The sequence below is a fragment of the Diplotaxodon limnothrissa genome, linkage group LG17 (genome assembly GCF_057381915.1).
Source record: "Diplotaxodon limnothrissa isolate DT_005_m linkage group LG17, D_limnothrissa_male_GT1.1, whole genome shotgun sequence".
Classification (NCBI taxonomy): Eukaryota; Metazoa; Chordata; class Actinopteri; order Cichliformes; family Cichlidae; genus Diplotaxodon; species Diplotaxodon limnothrissa.
The window spans coordinates 31,509,459-31,528,185 of NC_140612.1; the positions used below are offsets into that span (position 1 = coordinate 31,509,459).

At 40.4% G+C, this 18,727-nt stretch overlaps 2 protein-coding genes across 2 annotated transcripts in view; one reads left to right on the plus strand and one right to left on the minus strand.

Annotated features, from left to right (window-relative positions):
- The window catches only part of cacna1c (calcium channel, voltage-dependent, L type, alpha 1C subunit), a 238,265-nt gene extending 231,993 nt beyond the window's left edge, over positions 1–6,272 (minus strand). Inside the window, exon 1 of the mRNA XM_085376077.1 lies at positions 6,125–6,272. Within this exon, the coding sequence (XP_085232203.1) occupies positions 6,125–6,248 (124 nt within the window). The 5' untranslated portion in view covers positions 6,249–6,272. The remainder of the gene's footprint in view (positions 1–6,124) is intronic.
- dcp1b (decapping mRNA 1B) lies at positions 1,995–12,916 on the plus strand. Its single transcript, XM_085376078.1, has 11 exons — positions 1,995–2,367; positions 2,722–2,762; positions 3,647–3,774; positions 8,902–8,968; positions 9,086–9,233; positions 9,504–9,602; positions 9,766–10,501; positions 10,656–10,706; positions 11,094–11,320; positions 11,444–11,656; positions 11,844–12,916. The coding sequence occupies exons 1-11, from the start codon at positions 2,209–2,211 to the stop codon at positions 11,919–11,921; spliced, it is 1,947 nt and encodes a 648-aa protein (XP_085232204.1). The 5' UTR covers positions 1,995–2,208; the 3' UTR covers positions 11,922–12,916.
- Positions 12,917–18,727: the final 5,811 nt, after the last annotated feature.

Sequence of the window (18,727 nt, forward strand, 5' to 3'; positions counted from 1 at the left end):
GCTGATGGATAAGTCATTAGCCTCATCATTTACTAACTCACACCCTGAACAAACAGATAAATAACACTCCGACAGACGTGCATGTGCGCCTTGAAACACACACAGCACTAAATCTCTGACAAATAGGCTCATGCTAAATCACCAGGAGGTTATTTTCATCTTAATGGAGACATGCGTGTCTTGGCCTGACCTGGAAGTGTTTCATTCATATTTAAGAGAAGGATTTGTGTACAGCCTTGGCGTGGTGAACCCTTCACCTTAAAACATCTGAAGCAGATATTTTTATCCAGTGTTTCTTGGGCTGAGTGAATAGCTGAATGTTTTTCTTTTTTTTAATTGTTTTTCTCAAGGACACTCTGATACAGCTCTTGATTTTACATGTCAGACTTGTGCCAGGTTTAATTACTGAAGCAACTGTTAGCGTACCACTGTTACACTAATGAGAAGAAGTGCCTATATAAAGCTAAACAGTAATTTAGTGATGAAGAGCTTCTCTGTGATTTCAAGTCAGAGCATTACGTCTTGTGCAATCACTATCAGAAGGAAGAAGAGGAATGAGACCGGGCTCATATGTTCACTTGAAGAGTTTGCTATGCCTGCTCAAGCACCCTTGAAACAGAACAGAATGTGTTGAACTGAATATAGAGAATCATTGTCAGGTGATATTGTCTGATATGGCAATTGCTGAGATGAATTTCAAGAACTTACAGTCCTGAAAGTCCTGTTCCTGTATCAGTTACTGTCCTGTCCTTGAGTATTAATTTCAGGCAGGATGTGTCTCATTTCTGAAGCCTAGAGCTGGTAGATAATGTAAACCAAAAAGAAGAAGAAACAGTTTGAAATGACCTAGGACTAAGGGGAAAAAGATTTTTGCATAACAGTGGGATAAAAAAAATGAAATCCTTTTAAAATGCCTGACAAATGTTCACTGTAACTGTCAACTTTGTAAAACTTCACTAAGTAGGCTATCTTAACTGGGTCCAACAAGACACTAAAAGACTTTCAAGAAAAGGCAGCCTTTGCCCTTCTTCTCTCCTCTTTATCACTCCTTATTGAGCACAAATGGCTGAAAAACTCCTGATGTGACTCAGAACCAGAAAAAAAATGCAATTAAGAAAAATCTATCTCGACACTGAGACAGAGGTTATTTTCTTATGAAACGGAAATCTTTTAAGATGGATAGATGTCCATTTTAGAATATAAGTGGTTTTGCTTTTGACTGCTTGTGTCTACTCTTCTTTTTATGTAGACAACAAGACATTAAATATATTTGCAATGTAAGCCTTCTTACAAATACGCCTGTTTGTATTCTTCCTTTGCATTTAGATCAAGTCCAGCTCTTGCGATGAAATGGGAAAGGATGGATGCCCGATTTAGCCATCCCTTTGGCGCCTCCTAGTGCATTTGAAGGGTGGTGTTAGAGAGGATATGGTGCCATCAGTAATCATCACTGAAATATACCCTACTTAACAGAAAGGTGAATGATAAAAGAGAAACGTCAGCTGCTTACTTTTAGGACACACACACAATTAATGTAGCATGAAACAAGATAGCTTTAAATTAAAAAAAAAAATACTAATGAACTCTCAGTGTACAGCAAAATATAATTTCTTTCTGTCACACACACACACACACACACACACACACACACACACACACACACACACACACACACACACTACATAACAATACCATTATTATATATAGACAATATAAATAATTTAGCAAGCCCTTTTGATATAACATTACCTCATCTGACGTCAGTATAGTCTGTACTGATGACAGAGATATAATTAAATGAATGCTACCTGCAGCTAGAGAGCATAATGTACATACTGATATAATCATGGACGGTTTGTATAAGGAAATATATAGGAAATTCAGTGCAGTTGACTGCAGGACAGCTCCATCGATTTCTCGACGTTGATTGTCAAGGCTGAAATCGGCAGCTGCTGCGCAACTACTCACGTCTTCGTTGTTTACAATCTCGGTGAAATATGGCCATTTTCAAACTCACTCGTAGCAGTTAGAGCTAGGGAGCGCTTGACTTAGTTTTTTAACTATCAATTTTTAACTTGAAAAATAGAATACTGTGCAGCCATCGATTTATCTCCCTTTTCCTTTCCGTTTGTTTGGATTTTACCTCTTCTTACTGTGAGTCGGTAGCCGTTAAAGCTAGTTGACAAGCTAGCGTCTCCATAGGGAACAATGACAGCGACTTCAGCAGGTAGCAGTAGCTCTCTTGCCGCTAAAGGACTGGATATAAGTCTGGCTGCTCTGCAGCGACAAGACCCATACATCAATAACATTGTGGACCTGGCGAGCCAAGTTGCCCTGTATACTTACAACAACAGGACAAATGAGTGGGTAAGCCGGAGGGTTGGTGAATGTATCATGTGCTAACTTAGCTTTGTCACTGCCCGTTCGGCGCGCTTTGACAGATTGAAACTAACTCAGCTTATAGGAGTAAGAGACTATTGTTATTAACGTTATTTTCCATAAAAATAAAAATTGTTGTTTCTATGTTATGTTTTACTTCACATTATATTTGGAGAGTTCCCTGAAATGTGCTATTTTGACTATTTCGTCACCTACAAAAAGTCGAAATACTGGACTTCTTTTTGAAAGAATAGCGAGCTGGTGCACAAGTTAATATCAACAGAGATAAGGTTGAGCAATTATGACATGGAGTTGCTTTAATGTTGTCTTATTTGTTTTAAGGAGAAGACAGAAGTGGAAGGTACTCTTTTTATATATACAAGGTAATGAAAATGTTAACACTGTTAATCATTGTCATTTGTGACACATTTACTAAATTACAAACTGTTAAGCTGGCATGAACGGGACGTAACAAAACTGAACTGAGTTTGATAATATACAAAACTATAATAATATATAACGTGACCTCTACAAAAGCAAAAGTTTTGGCGGTGCAGCAATGCTCAGGGAAACTGCAAGGTTACCAAGAGAAAGCCTCTTTTCTTTTAACAGAACATAGCAGCACAGCTTAGGTTTGCAAAGCTGCATCTGAATAAACCACAAGAATCCTGTCCTTTTGAGAGATGAGGCAAAAGTGGAGATGCACAGAGCTGAGAAAACCAAACTCAGCATATCAGAACAAACGCATCATACCAGCTGTCGAGCACGGTGGTGGAGGGTTGATGATTTAGGCTTGTTTTGCAGTGACAGGACCTGGATACCTTGTGGTAATTGAGCCCACCATGAGGATCAGATCTGGGGCCATCTGTTTGACATCTAATGCTTGGCTGAAATTGGGTCACGCAAGATGACAATAATCCCAAGCATAGCAGTAAATCTGCAACAGAATGACTGAAAAAGAAACTAATGAAGATGGTGCAGTGACCCAGTCAAAGTCCAGACCTCAACCTCAACATGACTGAAATTCTGTGGTGGAACCTTAAGAGAGCTGCACATAAATGAATGCCTGGAAACCTCAATGAAAAGAAGCTCCACTGTAAAGCAGAGTGGGCCAAAATTCCTCCACAATGATTTGAGAGACTGATAAAGTGAGACAGTGAAATTATTATTACTGCTGACAGTGGTTCTGCAAGCTACGTGACATACTTAGTTTTTCCACAGGACTACATAGAATATGACACTATATTCTGCTGTCTTCAAATTTCAGGTTGGCCTCTCCTAGGCATGGTTTTACCATTATGAACCGGCTCAGCATGCAGAATCTGACAGAGCCACTCACCAAAGACCTGGACTTCCAGCTCCAGGACCCGTTCCTGCTTTACCGCAACGCACGATGTAAGGAGAAACTGACTGACTGAATACACTGCAGTGATTTAATGCCATGTGAACTGTGCTTTCTTACTGCTAGTGTTTTTACCATCACACCAAAAGGGGAAGTAAAGTATTTTACCTAAACTTCTGAAGATTAGTCAATTCAAAGACTATCAAAGACTCTGTATCGTTTGAAATGTTTACACTAAAAAAAGACAACTGCATCGATATCCACAAGATATCGATGTAAAAGATGATGACATGATAAAAGTGCCCAAAGAGTCCAGCATGCACTTCATTAAAGTAGGAACTAGTAATTCCATATAAGGAACTAAGCTAAGGTACTCCAGTGAATTTTATCAGGCTGACTCCGAGACCTACATATGGCTCCCACATATACAAACACATTGTTGAGTGTGGCTCTGGGACAAGAGTCTGACAGCACTACAAAATCAGCCAGCGGAGATTAGATACGCTGCAACTGTCACTGATAATCTAAACACACATACATACACTCAGAAGTCGCTGGCACACACAGACCTCCCTCCCTGCCTCGGTCTCCCTCCATCAGGCTTAGTAAATGGCAGGTGGAATGCTGTGTTTAGATACCACTGAATTCCTTGTGCCTGCTTTGATCCTCTTACTGTAGTGCTTCATTTTTCTTACTGACACAAAGCCATTATTAAACATCCTGAAGGCTCAGAGCAATGATGCGTCTGGCATAAACTTTGCTCAGTGACCTCATTACACCTTTTGCACCAGCCTTAAATGCACTCGGGGTGCATTAAAGATGATCTGTGATAACGCTGGCCTGTGGTCAGAGCATCAGTAATGGAGAATGAATCTAAAGTGAGCTAACAAGCTTATCCATGGAAGGAGCAAACTTTAACAGCATATAAAACTAGTAATCAAAACACAGTTAATGATGGTTTCCTCTGATAAAATGCAATTATGGGGAGGAGTTATGACTCAAAGAGTCGGTGGTTACATGGCAAACCTAATGGTCTACCCTAATGACTCTATTTGATTACGATGATTGAATAAAGATGATAAAACATCAGAAAAGGAGCTATGCAAAACAATAGTAGCAGAAACAAACAATGGTATTAAAACAACCACACAAACTGCACCTCAGATGCTGTGAAAAACATCTCAAGTTCAGCATGACTAAGCCAACATTCACTGAGCGGTTCCAGGATGATGGTGTTTGTGTGGTGTCCTTCCAGAAAACTGCATAAACAGGGCCAAAATTTATATTGCTGTAAATGGTTCTTCATTGTCTGAATCATAAGCTGCTGGTAATGCTGCCAGTCCTAATGCGCCATGACCTCTGTGTGGACGGGGCCGTGGAATCTTATCATTAGATAAACATGTTGCTCTCAGCGCTGCTGTAACTTCCTGGAATGACCGTTGGCACAAAGTGGCAACCAATGCTAAAAATAAAGCACGGAGATATACCAAAGAACAAGGCAATATTTAGGGAGGAGATATTTGCCCAAAGCAAGGCATTATTTATCCAGGCACATATCTTAGTCTACATGATTAAAAGGAAGACTATTTAGAGTCCTGTCTAGCATCTGCACTTGTAATGTTCAGTTGCCCCGTTATTCACATACAGCTGTTCAGCTGATTTTTGTGAATTTTGGTTGTTGCTGATGAGCAATATAGAGCTAAAACTTGTATGATCTAATTTTTATGATTTTGACAAATTTTCGAATCTTTCTTGCAGCTTTGGTTAGAACTCATTATCAGTCCAGCAGTAAATTGTATTGTTTTTTCTTGCACTATACTATCTGTACCCTGGTAACAAAAATCTGCCTTTTTATTATCATGCATAAGCATGTCAAATGGACTCACAAATTTGACTTACCAGAGTCGCGCTTTAATGACTTTTTGTGGCAGTGGTTAACAAATGAATGAGGATTAGGTGATGAGAAGTTAACAGACTTCTGTTTCAACACAGTGGGTGGAAAAACATCAGTGAGGTAATAAGATGAATCGATGTGCGGTTAAAATGATATGATAATGACAGTTGACACACCCTGACTTCTGTGCTTTTTACTCTTTCTCTTCAGTTGCACAGATGCTTTCATGCAATGTGGACTTCTAGTGTATTACAAATCGATGTACTGTGATAGCATAGCATAGCATCTTTATTTATAACGCACTTTACATCCAACAATGTTGACCAAAGTGCTACAAATAAAACAGGTAAAAGGTCGTGAGCATCATCCTAATCAGTCATTTCCACCCCTAATATCAGCACTTAGATTTAACACTGATGTGGGTCGGATCGTCTGGTATGTAATCCACTGGTATGTCTGGTATGTCATATATCTAAGAAGTACATCAATGGCTATATGGAGATTCTTACCTCCAGGTGGGATGTATCGATATCCCAGGTCTCTCTCTGTCACCAGCAATCCTCTAAATCTGACTTCGGGTTCCTCCTGCAGCCTCTCATGTTTAGGTTTCCTCTCAAACAGGCCCCTCAGCATGATCTCTCAGTGTTCTCACAGTCCGATGATGATATTACCTCTTTCTGTCTCCACAACGTAAAAATTGCTCAGAACTGATATTAAAAAGCAGTGCCAGTAATTACTTATCTGGCCAATAGATGCCAAACGCGATGCTCCGCTTCCTTTTTCTTCTTTAGGACCACAGATCTACTGATGGCGCTGTGTAAATATCAGGTTGTACACATACAGGTTTCCCAGTAGTTCTTTATTATGAGGGTTTCAGATGCAGAAGAGCAATTTGAACATCCTTGCAGTTAAGTCTCAAGAGGAAGGTGTAACAGAAGTGGTATACGAGACTTTACTAGCTGTGAATGTCAATATTTACTCCTCCTCCAGTTTTCCCTGAAATGTCCTCTCATGCAACAGCATCAGTTTGCTTTACTTCAGGAGCACGTAATTCCTGAAAAACCTCCAGGAAACTAAACGCTGGCGAAAAGGATGTTATTACTCTTCCTCATGACTGATACTATGAACTTCCTTCACAAAGGTAATCTCATACTGCAGTGAAAGTGTACCAAATTTATCTTGGTCATCACTTCTGCTTGTAAATTTGGCTGAATTTATGACTCTACTAAAGGTAAACAGTCTCACAGTAACAGAGTAACTGAAATGTCAACTTTAAGCGTTGTTTCTCAAACATAAAACACAAGACTTTTTTTTTTTAAAGTGTCCCGTTGAAGAGTTTCTAAAGGCTGGTGCTTTCTGATGGGCTGCTATATCGTAGGCGCAGAGGGTTTCAAAGGACCACACAGGTTCAGTTGTGAATCACTTACAGGCTTTGCTGGGTTTCCAATATATTTTGTTCAAACCGTAACAGACAGGCTGTGTCTGTGGTGGTTTTTGAAGCTGTCACTCTTCCTGATATCAGTCTCAAGCTTAAGTTGTAGTCCTGCTGAAGTTGTCGTCCCACGTGGCCGTTCAGTGGAGTTCCCGGTCGAGTTGGTTTGGTACTTTGCTCGAGGCATACATTTCAAAAACCCCTCTGTCTTTCTCTTTCAATTTCCAGTGTCGAGTGGAGCTCTCTCTTTCTCCCTCTCGAATTTGTAACCTTATGGCCACAACCACTTTTCGGCTCTCTCGCTCGCTCTCTCTCTGTATCGCTCTATCGCCCTCACTCTTTTTTTCTCTTTCCTATCTTGTTGATATAGTTTCTACAGGTCCTGTTGGTGTGGAAGTCTTCTATTTTAAAAGCACATGCACATCTTTTATCTTATCTTCTTCTCCCTTTCTTTGAGACTGAGAGAGAGCAACATGCTGGCCAAATGGAGTGTCTAATGTCTGAAATGTCACAGGTTCTTTTTAGTATTCACTGACATGTTTCTATTTTGATGTGCTTAACGATCTCCCCTGTAACACACTTCACTTCTTTCCATTCATCTTGCTCATTTTTCCTCCATTTTCCAGCTGTCAGACTTTCACCGTGTCTCTCTCCGTCTCTGTCGAATAGTCTCATCCCCTGTGAGCACACTGAGCACTAAGTGGCTCTGGCTCCACCAGTCAGCCTCCCACTGCAGTTACTTATTTGGTCCTGGGCTTATTTTCCCAGGCTCAACTGAACTCTCTGTGTACGTATGTGTCTTAGCCTCTCCCTCTCTGTCTGTTCCCCTCATCCACTTTGACCTCGATGCCTTACCCAGCCCCATTTGTAGCCAAGTGGGTGTGTATTTTTGTTCATGTCTGTGTGTGTGTGTGGGAATGTGTCTTGTATTCAATTGGATTACATAAAAACTTAGTCATGGTATAGACCCCACTGATTGCTCTTTTTTTTTTTTTTTTTTTACCTTATTTACTTATCTTTGCGTTACTTAAGTTTTTCTCTGTACTTAATTTACTCTCATATCTTTTACTCTTTGCCTCTTTTCTTTTTGGGGATTGGGATCTTCCCCAGACATCATCAAACAGCAGCAAAGTTGTTTTTGTCTTGGGCAGAGTAGCACCATGAGTATTGCTAGAGCCCTCCACTCACATGTCTTCTCATTTGATAAACTTGTCATGCAGGTTGAACATCCAAGTTGATAAAGGAAAAAGTTCAACGACTTCAGGATCTGGGCTTCTTTAGAACATCACGGGAAATTAATTTTTTCCATGCAAAATTCTAAGCCCTTCCTTAGTGGCTGCAATTAAGTGGTTATGCAACAACGATAAATTTTTCAAAAGAAAGCACAAATGCAAACAGTAAAATTAATCACTTTGTAAAATAGTTCATCCCATCTACAAAACTGGGCAAGTGTCTTTTTCCTCCCTTGCTGACCGTGTTTACGTAGATCAGGGCACTCCTGGGGCCCATGTTTCATTGTATAATTGCATCGCTGGCTTTTGTTCCTATTGGCTTGGCTGGGAAATGACTCATTTTAAACCCTGGGGTTATATCCACCAGGGCTAATAATAAACAGTTTATCTATCTGTTAGGTCTGCACTGACGTCATTGCAGCAAAATTGTGCTACAGCATGGCTACACATTCATTCAATTGTCTGGGAAACTCATTTTGTTGTCTGCTGACCTGGACTGAGCAGACAGTTTTATTATTACACCAAGCTAACTAGATTTTCAACAGGGTCATTACTGCAAATAATTTGCTGGATTTTTGTTAATGTAATGTGCTCAAAAGTTCAATTCTGTCTTCTTCCCCAGTGGCAATCCATGGGATTTGGTTCTATGATAAGGAGGACTGTCAGCGCATCGCCCAGAGGATGAAGATGTAAGTAACTGTAATTGGATGATCTTCAAAACAAGATTTGGTGTGCTTAAAAATGACTAATGAGTTATGGACCAGCTGCCAAAGCTTGACAGAAGACTCTTTTATTCATGTGTGCAGTCTGACCCAGCAGGAGCAGGTCCTGGCTCAGTCCCAGGGTGGTTGGTTATCCCCAGGAGAAGTAAGAGCAGGGGGAGGGGGAAAAGGTGAAGCAAAGGGAGTGGACATCATCCAGATGTTAACCAAAGCCCGCACAGAGTATGATAAGGTATGTGCACACTGTAGGATTTTGAAGAGAATAAAACAATTAGAACAACACAGATTAAAATGCTGGGAATAGCTAAGCCCTAATAATCTTTGCATTTACATTTGTTCATTTAGACCTATAGGATGCAGGGAGTATTTTCTAGGATCCTCAGTTAGTCACTTATAGTAATCTACTTTTTTGGCAATTTTTGTGATATAGTTTTTATGTATTTATTTACTTATTTTGTTAATTGTCTGTCCTTTGTCTATTCTCTCTGTGCACCTGTCTTAGGAAAAATCAACCTCAGAGCCAAAGGAGATTGGTGGCAGCAGTGTTCTTTATGGAAACCCCCACCTGATTAAACCAATACCCGTTAAACCAAACACTCAGGTAGAACACCCAGTTTAACCCTGTTAAAATCACATTTTTCATGTACAAAAGAGAGTTTGTAATGGTTTTCTTCCATTGTTGTGTATAAAACCCTGCTAGTGTTGTTTCTGTTTGTGCCTCTAACTCATCATCTTTCTTATTCTACTGTGCTTCTCTCATCTAGGACAATGAAGGTGCTGAGCCCAAGTCTCTTTCTTTGGCTACTCTGTTTGGCTCTCAGCAACGTTCAACTAAACCTGACTCTGACCCTTTTGCAAATGCTCCAGCACTGGGATCATCAGCGGGAAAAGTATCTCGCCCGCCTGTAGCTCGCACACTCACCTACGATGATACAGTGAACTCTGGCAGAAATGTGGCCTCTGATGGAGGAATCAAGGCTGTGGAAGATGGAGCAAATGTTGTTTCTGGCTTGTTGCAGAGTCCCTCAAGCGCTCACCAGCAGCAGCACTGCCCGGCCATCGCAAAGCTCATGCAGGGACAGAGAGGTGTCGGGACTGTGGGAGGGGTGCTTCAGACCGTGTCCGAGTCCCCCGAGAACCGGCTGTGTGACAACGGGGTGCCGCTGGAGCATCACCACCACCACCATCATCTTTACCACCATCAGCAACAACAACACCATCACCAGCATCAGCTTCATCCTGATCCAATCAGGAGACTTTTCCAAACCCAACCACCTCCTCTACCCACCACCTCTTTCTCCTCTGCGGCCCCTAATTGTTGCTCCAACCCTTCCTCTCTACAGCAGAACCCTCATCTCTCCTCCCAGCCTGTAATGGTGAATTCTGTGTCACGCTCTCACCTTCAAGCACAACAAAGCCAGCAGCTGTTTATCAGCTTGTCCAATTCTCAACCTGAAATTAAGCAAAACAGCCAGACTGCTCCAGCTGCACAGGGAACAGGTGGGAAAATCTTTTGTGTTAAGTGTTCACAAACAAACAAGCTAACCCTGTACTGAATCAGTGTGCTACATACATTTTTATAATTACAATGCTAATAAACTATGGGAAGAATAACTTTTCTATAGTTTTAATGGGATTCTCCTTGCTTTACCAGGTTTGTTGTCATCTCAGGTGACCAGTAATCAAGTCATTCAACCTTCACAAGGTATAGTATTCAAGTTTTTTATTGTTTGCAGTCGCTAACTAGCAGGGTTTTAGTGTTGTGCACAAACTTAAGCCGATCGTTACTGAAGCTCTAACCAGTTTTTCCAATAATTTGAAACTACATATAAACAGTAGTTAAATTAAGAAACTGCAGAGGAACTATTTTTTTTCCCAGTTACAAGACACATTATCTGTAGTAAGTTCCATTGCAGTGTTTCCCACAGGACTGGAGCTCATACATGTACATGCATGCACAATGCACGGAAATCCACACTTTTGGAAATGATTTACTGTAGAGTGCACTCACCAACCACTTCATTAGGTGCACCTGTTTAGCTGCTCATTAAAAGTAATTCTTGTTTTTGGTACCTTCGTGCTTTCTCGTCAGGATTGTCTCACGTGCCAGGTATGGTGTCACCTCATGAGCTCCTCCAAAAGCTCCAGTTGGTCCAGCAGGAGCAGAGCCTGGCCTCTAGTGAGCCACCTCGGATCTGTCCAGGACTGGCTCCTCGATTCCTGGGGCCAGCCCAAAACCAGGGTGCATGCGTGATTTTAGGCACAATTCCAAACCCAACTGTAGCCACTGCAGGTCAGAAAGCTGCGCTGCAGTTACAGGTAAAGCCCAGTGTAAACAGTTAGTAGTTGATTTTATCAATTATATAAACAGAGCAAATGGCAAATGCTAGTTAAATTGGTGACTTGATAGCTGCAACAGTACAGTGCTCCCTGTCTGTGTAGGTGATCTCGCCTCAGAGGATACCAGCCACTGTTGCCCCAAATCTGCTCCTTTCCCCGAGTATGTTCACTCAGACAAAGCCTAGCAGTGGGTTGTCTGCAGTTGGTCAGGAGAGCTCCCACACACCCTCAACTGTGCCCAGACCCCCTCTGCAGGAGGAGGTCAGAATCCTTTCCAGAAGTCAGCTTCAAGCCACACTGCTGCATCTGATACAGGTGATTATTCCTTAAAGTTTGTGGTCTATTATGGCTTCACAACGGGGCTCGCTGTCCAGTTGTTGTGCTCACGTTGTAGCCAAATCAGTGCAGTTGTTTTGTTTGCAAAGAGAAAAACAGAGAATAAGCAAAAACAAACACACACACTTGAGGATTTTGTATGAAGTTGCCTGCTTGTGTATTTCAGAACGACAGCTCATTCCTGGACTCCATCTATGAAGCCTATGCCAGCCGCTTTGCTAAGGACTCCAGCAACAAGTATTGATGCAGCTTCACACCCTCGTTCTACACACGCACCCTTCCCGGAGGCTACTTCTTACACCTCATATGGATGCACCACTTCCTATTCCAAATCACACACACACGTACTTAAACACACACTCTGTACCTCCTCTGCACTCTATCGTTAGGAAGCCTGACTCTGTTTGCTCCAAGCCAAGTCTCTTGTTGCACAAAGCTATCACAAGTAACATCATGTTCAAAAAAAATTTGGTTTAGTCTGTTGAATACAGATTTTACCCTTGACCTCACCCTTTGAGTCTTTAGCAAAAACAAAACATGCTGCAAACCTTCCAGTTTTCCAGGATGTTTCTCATACTCTTTCTTTTCCAGTAAGTGTAGCAATATTTCCTTTCAGTCAGTTGTCTCACACCAGCCAGCCTTTAACAAACAAGTCTTCCTAGTCTAGAGCTAAAAGACATCTTCAGATATTATTTTAATCTCTTATTATTTTACTTGGGCATAACAGGTTTGTGTATTTTACCACCAGCAGGTTTTTAAATCTGTTATTACATTGTCGTGATGACTTTTATTCCTATCCTTTTTAACAGACACGAGCAGTGATAAGTGTCTACATTGTAATTTTAGTTAACTAACTGTTGTCAGCTGGTGCATATTGAAGTGGACGAGCAAGCCTGCGGCATAACTTTATCCGGCAATCGCTGAAATTGTGAAGGAAAGAAAAGGGGGTTTTTTTGCAGCACTTTCTGAATATTATAATGTGTTTGAAGGAAAGGGAAAGGAAGGAAAACGTCAATGTCAGTCCAGCTTAAAAAGACAAGAAAATTACAGGAGCCTGACAACCTGCACTACCTCACAGAGAACTAGTTTGGAGGTATACCTGTGTTTTAAATCAAGTGGCATAAAGGTGATTGGTTTACGTCGCATAGTAAGGAATTTGTGTTCGCTTTATGTAAAGAGATTTCAGAAAATTAAATATCACCTAAGCTGATAAACGGTTCTAAACAAATGAAGCCTAGAGTGGTCTATTAATATGATTTAATAATCTGAAGCTTAGAAAATTTGGTTAATTAAATCATCAACAGCAACATTGTTAATTGTTCAGGTTTGTTGTAGACCCGGTGGAGATTGAACATAAAATTTAAAAGGTTTTATTGCATTTGCACAATACTGTTAAACTACTTTTGCCACGTAAAGTGATATTTCTCATTCAGTTGTTTCTCATTCGGCACTTAAATTGCCTACATTTTTTCAGAGTCCGGGTTTTTAGTTGGTAATTAACGTGCGTGTTAAACTCATAGCCAGCCTGGACAGTAGCTACCAGGCAGAAACATCAGCAGCAGCAAAAGCAGAGAATATCATTCAGGAAAAAAAAGAGGAAGATTTTATTCCCTATTTTTTTACTCAAGAAGAAAATTGTACAAATAACCAGCATGTATTTAAAGGTATATCAGAATGTAAAGTTTAAGATTTTACAGCATATTGTCAGATGCTGTTTTAATTCAAAACTCATCTGTACTGTTTCTGTAACCAGAATATTAAAATGTTTCTATGGGCTTTTTTTTTTTTCTTTTTGGCTGGGATGTTTTCCCATTACATAAACTGGAATATATTTTTATTGGCTATTAAATGTTAAAAAAAAAAAACTGTGTCTGTTGTTGTTTTTTTGTTGTCCTCATATATTTGTTGGGCACAACCTGAAGTAATTTCAGTAAATTTACGCTCAGCAGCCACTACATTAGGTGCTCTAGTTTAACTGCTTAGTAATGTAAATATCTAAATAGCCAATCACAAGGTGGGAACTGAATGCGTATTGCCATTTGGACATGGTCAAAAGGACTTTCTGAAGTTTAAATTGACCATGAGAATGAGGAAGAAAAGTTATTTAAGGTACATTTATTACAACCAAGCAGGATCCAATTTTGATGGTGGCTCAGCTCACTTTTCTATTTCATTACAAAAAAAGATGAGGGCAGATTAAAGTTGCCACCTCTACAGCCTACACTACAAATTCAAGTATAAACAACTATCTGACTGCACCATGAACCAATGTGTATAATAATTATAACCTCACAATACCCTGTTAGCAAATTTGTTTTATGTGAGATCATGCTTTAAACATAACCTCATCTCAAACTTTGTTCTAAATATGAGTTCGCTGTACTCAAATGGGCTCCACAGTCACCAGATCTCAGTCCAATAGAGCACCTTTGTGATATGTTAAGGCACATCTGAAGGCAAAGGGCGCAAGCTTTGTACAAGCAAGGTGTACCTAGTGAAGTGTATGGAACAGACCAACCTCGATCATACAGCGTGAGTTTTTTTAGTAATAAATTGCTCCCTGTTTTTGACGGTTAACTAAAGACACAGTAAAATACAGTTTAATAAGGTTTCTGGCATCAGCGTAATTTTAACTGGAACGCTGGAACATTTGGTCGCACTTTCAGGGCTTATGTATAAATCACGTCCACATCAGCACAGGAAGTACCCGCTTAATGGATGTTGTGTTTGTGAAACTGCTCTTGCCTTCAAATGGCAATTTGATCATTTCATTATACATAAACTCAGTGTCCCAAACACTCAAGACAAAAACCTGTGCAGGTTTCACAATGCCATAAGCCGTGTACATAGATGAGAAGTAGATTTCTTGTATAGAAATGCAAATGTAAACAAAATCAGCCTGCAGATTTGGATCATGTGATATGGCTAAAATCACCAGAACTGGCACCGAGTCTGCTTTCACAAGTGCTATTTACTGTCAGGAACGTCAAACATCACTTTTTACACAGTCTCATTGCGCTCTCCCTCCCAGTAGATTAGTGTGGGAAAACTAGGCTTCCTCTCCTCTCCCTTCCTGCTTCCTCTCCTCAGCCAGCCTTGTCATGGATTCTACTTACCATTAACTTCAGTAGCGGTGTAGCAGAGTTAAACTTTGATTCAAATAAAAGAGTTAATGGTGATCTTTGTGAATGTCAGGGTGGATGGATAATATTTTTAAGACTTTTTATGGGTACATTTTTATTAAGGGATGATGCCCATACATGCACACATATTCTTTTTTCTAAGACTCGGAGGTTCCAGACCATTGCTTTAGCTGATGGAGCTAAATGTAAGGGCTGACTATTAGCCCTGGCCTAGAGTAATCAATGACTTCTGGTGTGTGTGTGTGTGTGTGTGTGTGTGTGTGTGTGTGTGTGTGTGTGTGTGTGTGCCCTTGCCCAGAGAGGCGGAGTCTCTGATTTGTATAGGGACTCCAGATCACTTTTGTCAGTGCTGTATTCTCAAAAGGAAGATATTGTGCAGTGGTCTACTTTAAATTTCAAGAAAATATTCGTGTAATTCTTCTCACTTTCCTAGTCTCAGTCTTTCACTCTTCAAACACAGGCTGGGACAATAAGCCAACTCTGCAGGAGCACAGGTGAGTAATACTTTCTTTGGGGATATCTGCTCTAGTACCGTAGTGTTAGTAGAAGTGTGTTTAGCATGTAAATCATAAAGTAAGGATGCCAAGCTACATTTAAAATTGAGATTAGAAAAAAAAAGGAATTTTTTGATAGAAAAGTGCATTTTATAAGACCTTCAGATTCCTTTATTGTCACCTGCACAGATAAAAACAAGAATATGACATTTAAAACTGAGCCAGGAGCTAACTCGATTAGTTAACTAAAGAAGAACAAATGGTAGGTTCTCCAATAATAAAAGTCTCACTTAAATAATAAATATACACATATTCTCTCTGGTGTACACTTGTGTGCTGCCTAAATCCCTGCATGTCCGAACTGTGTGAACATGCAGTTAAATGCAGATAGTTGGCCTCTGCACACCACCACAGTGGACTTTAAATCAAAAAGCAAGATATGACTGAAGTGCAGACTTCCAGATTTAATTCAAGGAATTTATCAAAAGTATTGCATAAGCTGTTTAGGAATTTCAGATGTTTTTAAGCCCCTCCCCCATTTTCAGATACTCAAAAGAAATTGGACAACATAACATAAAAAGGATATTTTTAATATTGGAATGAAAAAAGTGAAGCGTCATCTGATCAGTTTTGCAGCATTTGTCTGAGCCTGAGCACAGAGTACAGCCCTGTATCCCTCAGAATTCATCTCGCTCCTTCTATCAGAAGTCACATCATCAATAAACACTGGCATCATTCAAAGCATGCCACTTCCACTAAAAATGATACTTTTCGGATTATGAGCTATTTCTCTTCTTTTTCATAATCTTCTCTCCCCATTATTCTGGTACAAGTGAATTGTGGATTCATCTGTCCAATTTCCTGAGCATGCTCACTTATAGGTTTTCTGGCAAAGACTAATTTAGCCTTCCTGTTCTCGAGTGTAACCAGTGATTTGCACCCTGTTGCAAACCACTCTATTTCTATTCATGAAGCCATCTCTCGATTGTAGACTCCGATTGTAGACTGATGATACACCCACCTCCTCAAAAGTGTGTTCTCGACTAGGTTAGCTGTTGTCCGATCATCCCCTTTAGTTTCAGAGCTTAGACTTCATCCCTAGCATCAGTGATCTGGGTCAGCTTGGGAGTAGGAGTCCCACAGCTGTTGTGCACTACTGGTGTGCGTGCGTGGTTGTACATGGTACTTACATGCTTGCCTGATTGCCTCTGTGTGATGGTGCATGTCGCTATCTAAACTGTTTGTTATCAATTTGATCCCTTCCTGCGTCCACCACAGCCATAATGCTTTATGTGCACTGCCAAATTGTTTTATAGCATTTTCATAATAGCAGGAGCAGATGTTTTACTGTCGCTCTCTCTCGGTGGGTGTGTACAGTATAATATGCAAAGACATGAGAGTTTAATATCTGTGTATCGTAGCAGTATTTATCTCAAGCTATATGTTGGTGCATGTATGTAGTTAAATAAAGCTTAATGATACATTATGTTTTATTAGAAATACCGATTCATACTGAAAGACATAGCATCCTGAGTGGACTTCTATGAAAAGTTGTAATACCACAAGTGCAGAAGGGTGCTGTGTTTATGACCTGCCCGAATTATATACGCATACATGCACTGGCCTCTTTGTTACTATGATTGCTACTACTGCGCTGGATCCCTTTAGCTTTCAGAACTGCCCTATTCTTCAAAGAATAAATTCAAAAAGGTGTTGGAAACATTCCTCAGAGACTTGAGTTCTTATTGACATGATAAATTCAACTTCTCCCATTCCACCACAACCAAAAGATGCTCGAATGGATTGAGATCTGGTGGCTGTGGAGGAAATTTGAGTACAGTGAATTCATTATCATGTCAAGGAAATCAGTTTAAATACTTTAAGCTTTGCAACGTGGTGCGTTATCCTGCTGGAAGCAACAATCAGAAGATGGACACACTGTGGTCATAAATCAGCAGCAATACTCAGGTAGGCTGTGGTGTTTAAATGATGCTCATTTGGTACTAAAAAGCTCAAAATGTGCCAGGAAACTACCCCCAGCACTATTACACCAGCAGCAGCAGCATTAACCTTTATTACAAGGCAAGATGGATCCATGCTTTCTTGTTGTTTATAGCCCTACCATACAAATGTCACAGCTGAAATCCAAGACTTATCAGACCAGGCAACAGTTTTCTAATGTTCTGGTTTCCAGCTTTGGTGATCCCATGCAAACTGTAGCCTCAGTTTCCTGTTTTTAGCTGACAGGAGTGGCCCGCTGCTGCTGTAGACCATCTTCTTCAAGATTTGATGTGTCGCACATTCACAGATGCAATTCTGCATACAGCAAAGACCGATTATTTGAGTTACTGTTGCCTTCCTGTCAGCTCTAAGTAGACTGTCCGTTTTCCACTGATGTCTTGCATCAACAAGGCATTTTCGCCCTTATAGGTGCTGCTGCTCAATTCATATCTTCTCTTTTTCAGACTATTTTCTCTAAATCATAGAGATGGCTACATAAGCAAATCCCAGCAGATCAGCAGTTTTTTTAAATACTCACTAACAACCATGTCACATTCAAAGTCACTTAAATCACCTTTATTCATTCTGATGCTCAGTTTGGACTTCAGCAGACCATCTTGACCATGTCTACATGCCTAAATTCACTGAGTTGCTGCCATTTGATCGACTTATTAGATATTTGCATTAAAGAACAGTTAAGTGTAGTCTGTAGCTGGCATGTTGTTGGCATGCATGTTGTTCCCCTGTTGTCTTTCTTTAAATTAATGTCCCTCTTGCATGAGTGTCCAAACACAAAGATAAGTGGTTGGTAGACTACCATATTTTTTATTATAGGTAATGGCATTGGATACTCTATACATAAAACATGTGATGACAAACTGAAACAAATTGTTATCAGTTTTATAGATCATACTCCATAGGCTTGTTTATAAATATGGGTAATGTGGCCAATCAAATTTTTACTGAGGCAGTAGTGTGTGCCGACAATAGACCTTTTTAAACTGCAGCAACTTAACAGGCCATTCAAGGGTGGCTGACAATGTACAGTGTGGGCCATTTATATGGATACACCATAATAAAATGGGAATGGTTGGTGATATTAAAGTTCTGTTTGTGGCACATTAGTATATGTGAGGGGGCAAACTCCTCAAGACGGGTGGTGACCATGGTGGCCATTTAGAAGTCGGCCATCTTGGATACAACTTTTGTCCTAGCTTCATTCAGCAAGAGCCCACAGCGTAGCACTCGCCACATGTCACTGGAGAGTGGCATTAGTCGAACATCCCTTCGGCGGACATTAGCTACTCACAAATGGCACCCTTACAAACTCCAGCTACTGCAGCATCTCAACGAGGATGACCCAGATCGGCCCACAGAATTTGCAGAATGGGCAAAACAAAAATTGGAACAGG

Bases quoted from the DNA above. Each gene is read 5' to 3' on its own strand.
- dcp1b (XM_085376078.1), top strand. From the start codon at position 2,209: ATGACAGCGACTTCAGCAGGTAGCAGTAGCTCTCTTGCCGCTAAAGGA. The intron at 2,763-3,646 runs GTAATGAAAATG...TTCAAATTTCAG, and splicing joins ACTCTTTTTATATATACAAG to GTTGGCCTCTCCTAGGCATG. The intron at 3,775-8,901 runs GTAAGGAGAAAC...CTTCTTCCCCAG, and splicing joins GCTTTACCGCAACGCACGAT to TGGCAATCCATGGGATTTGG.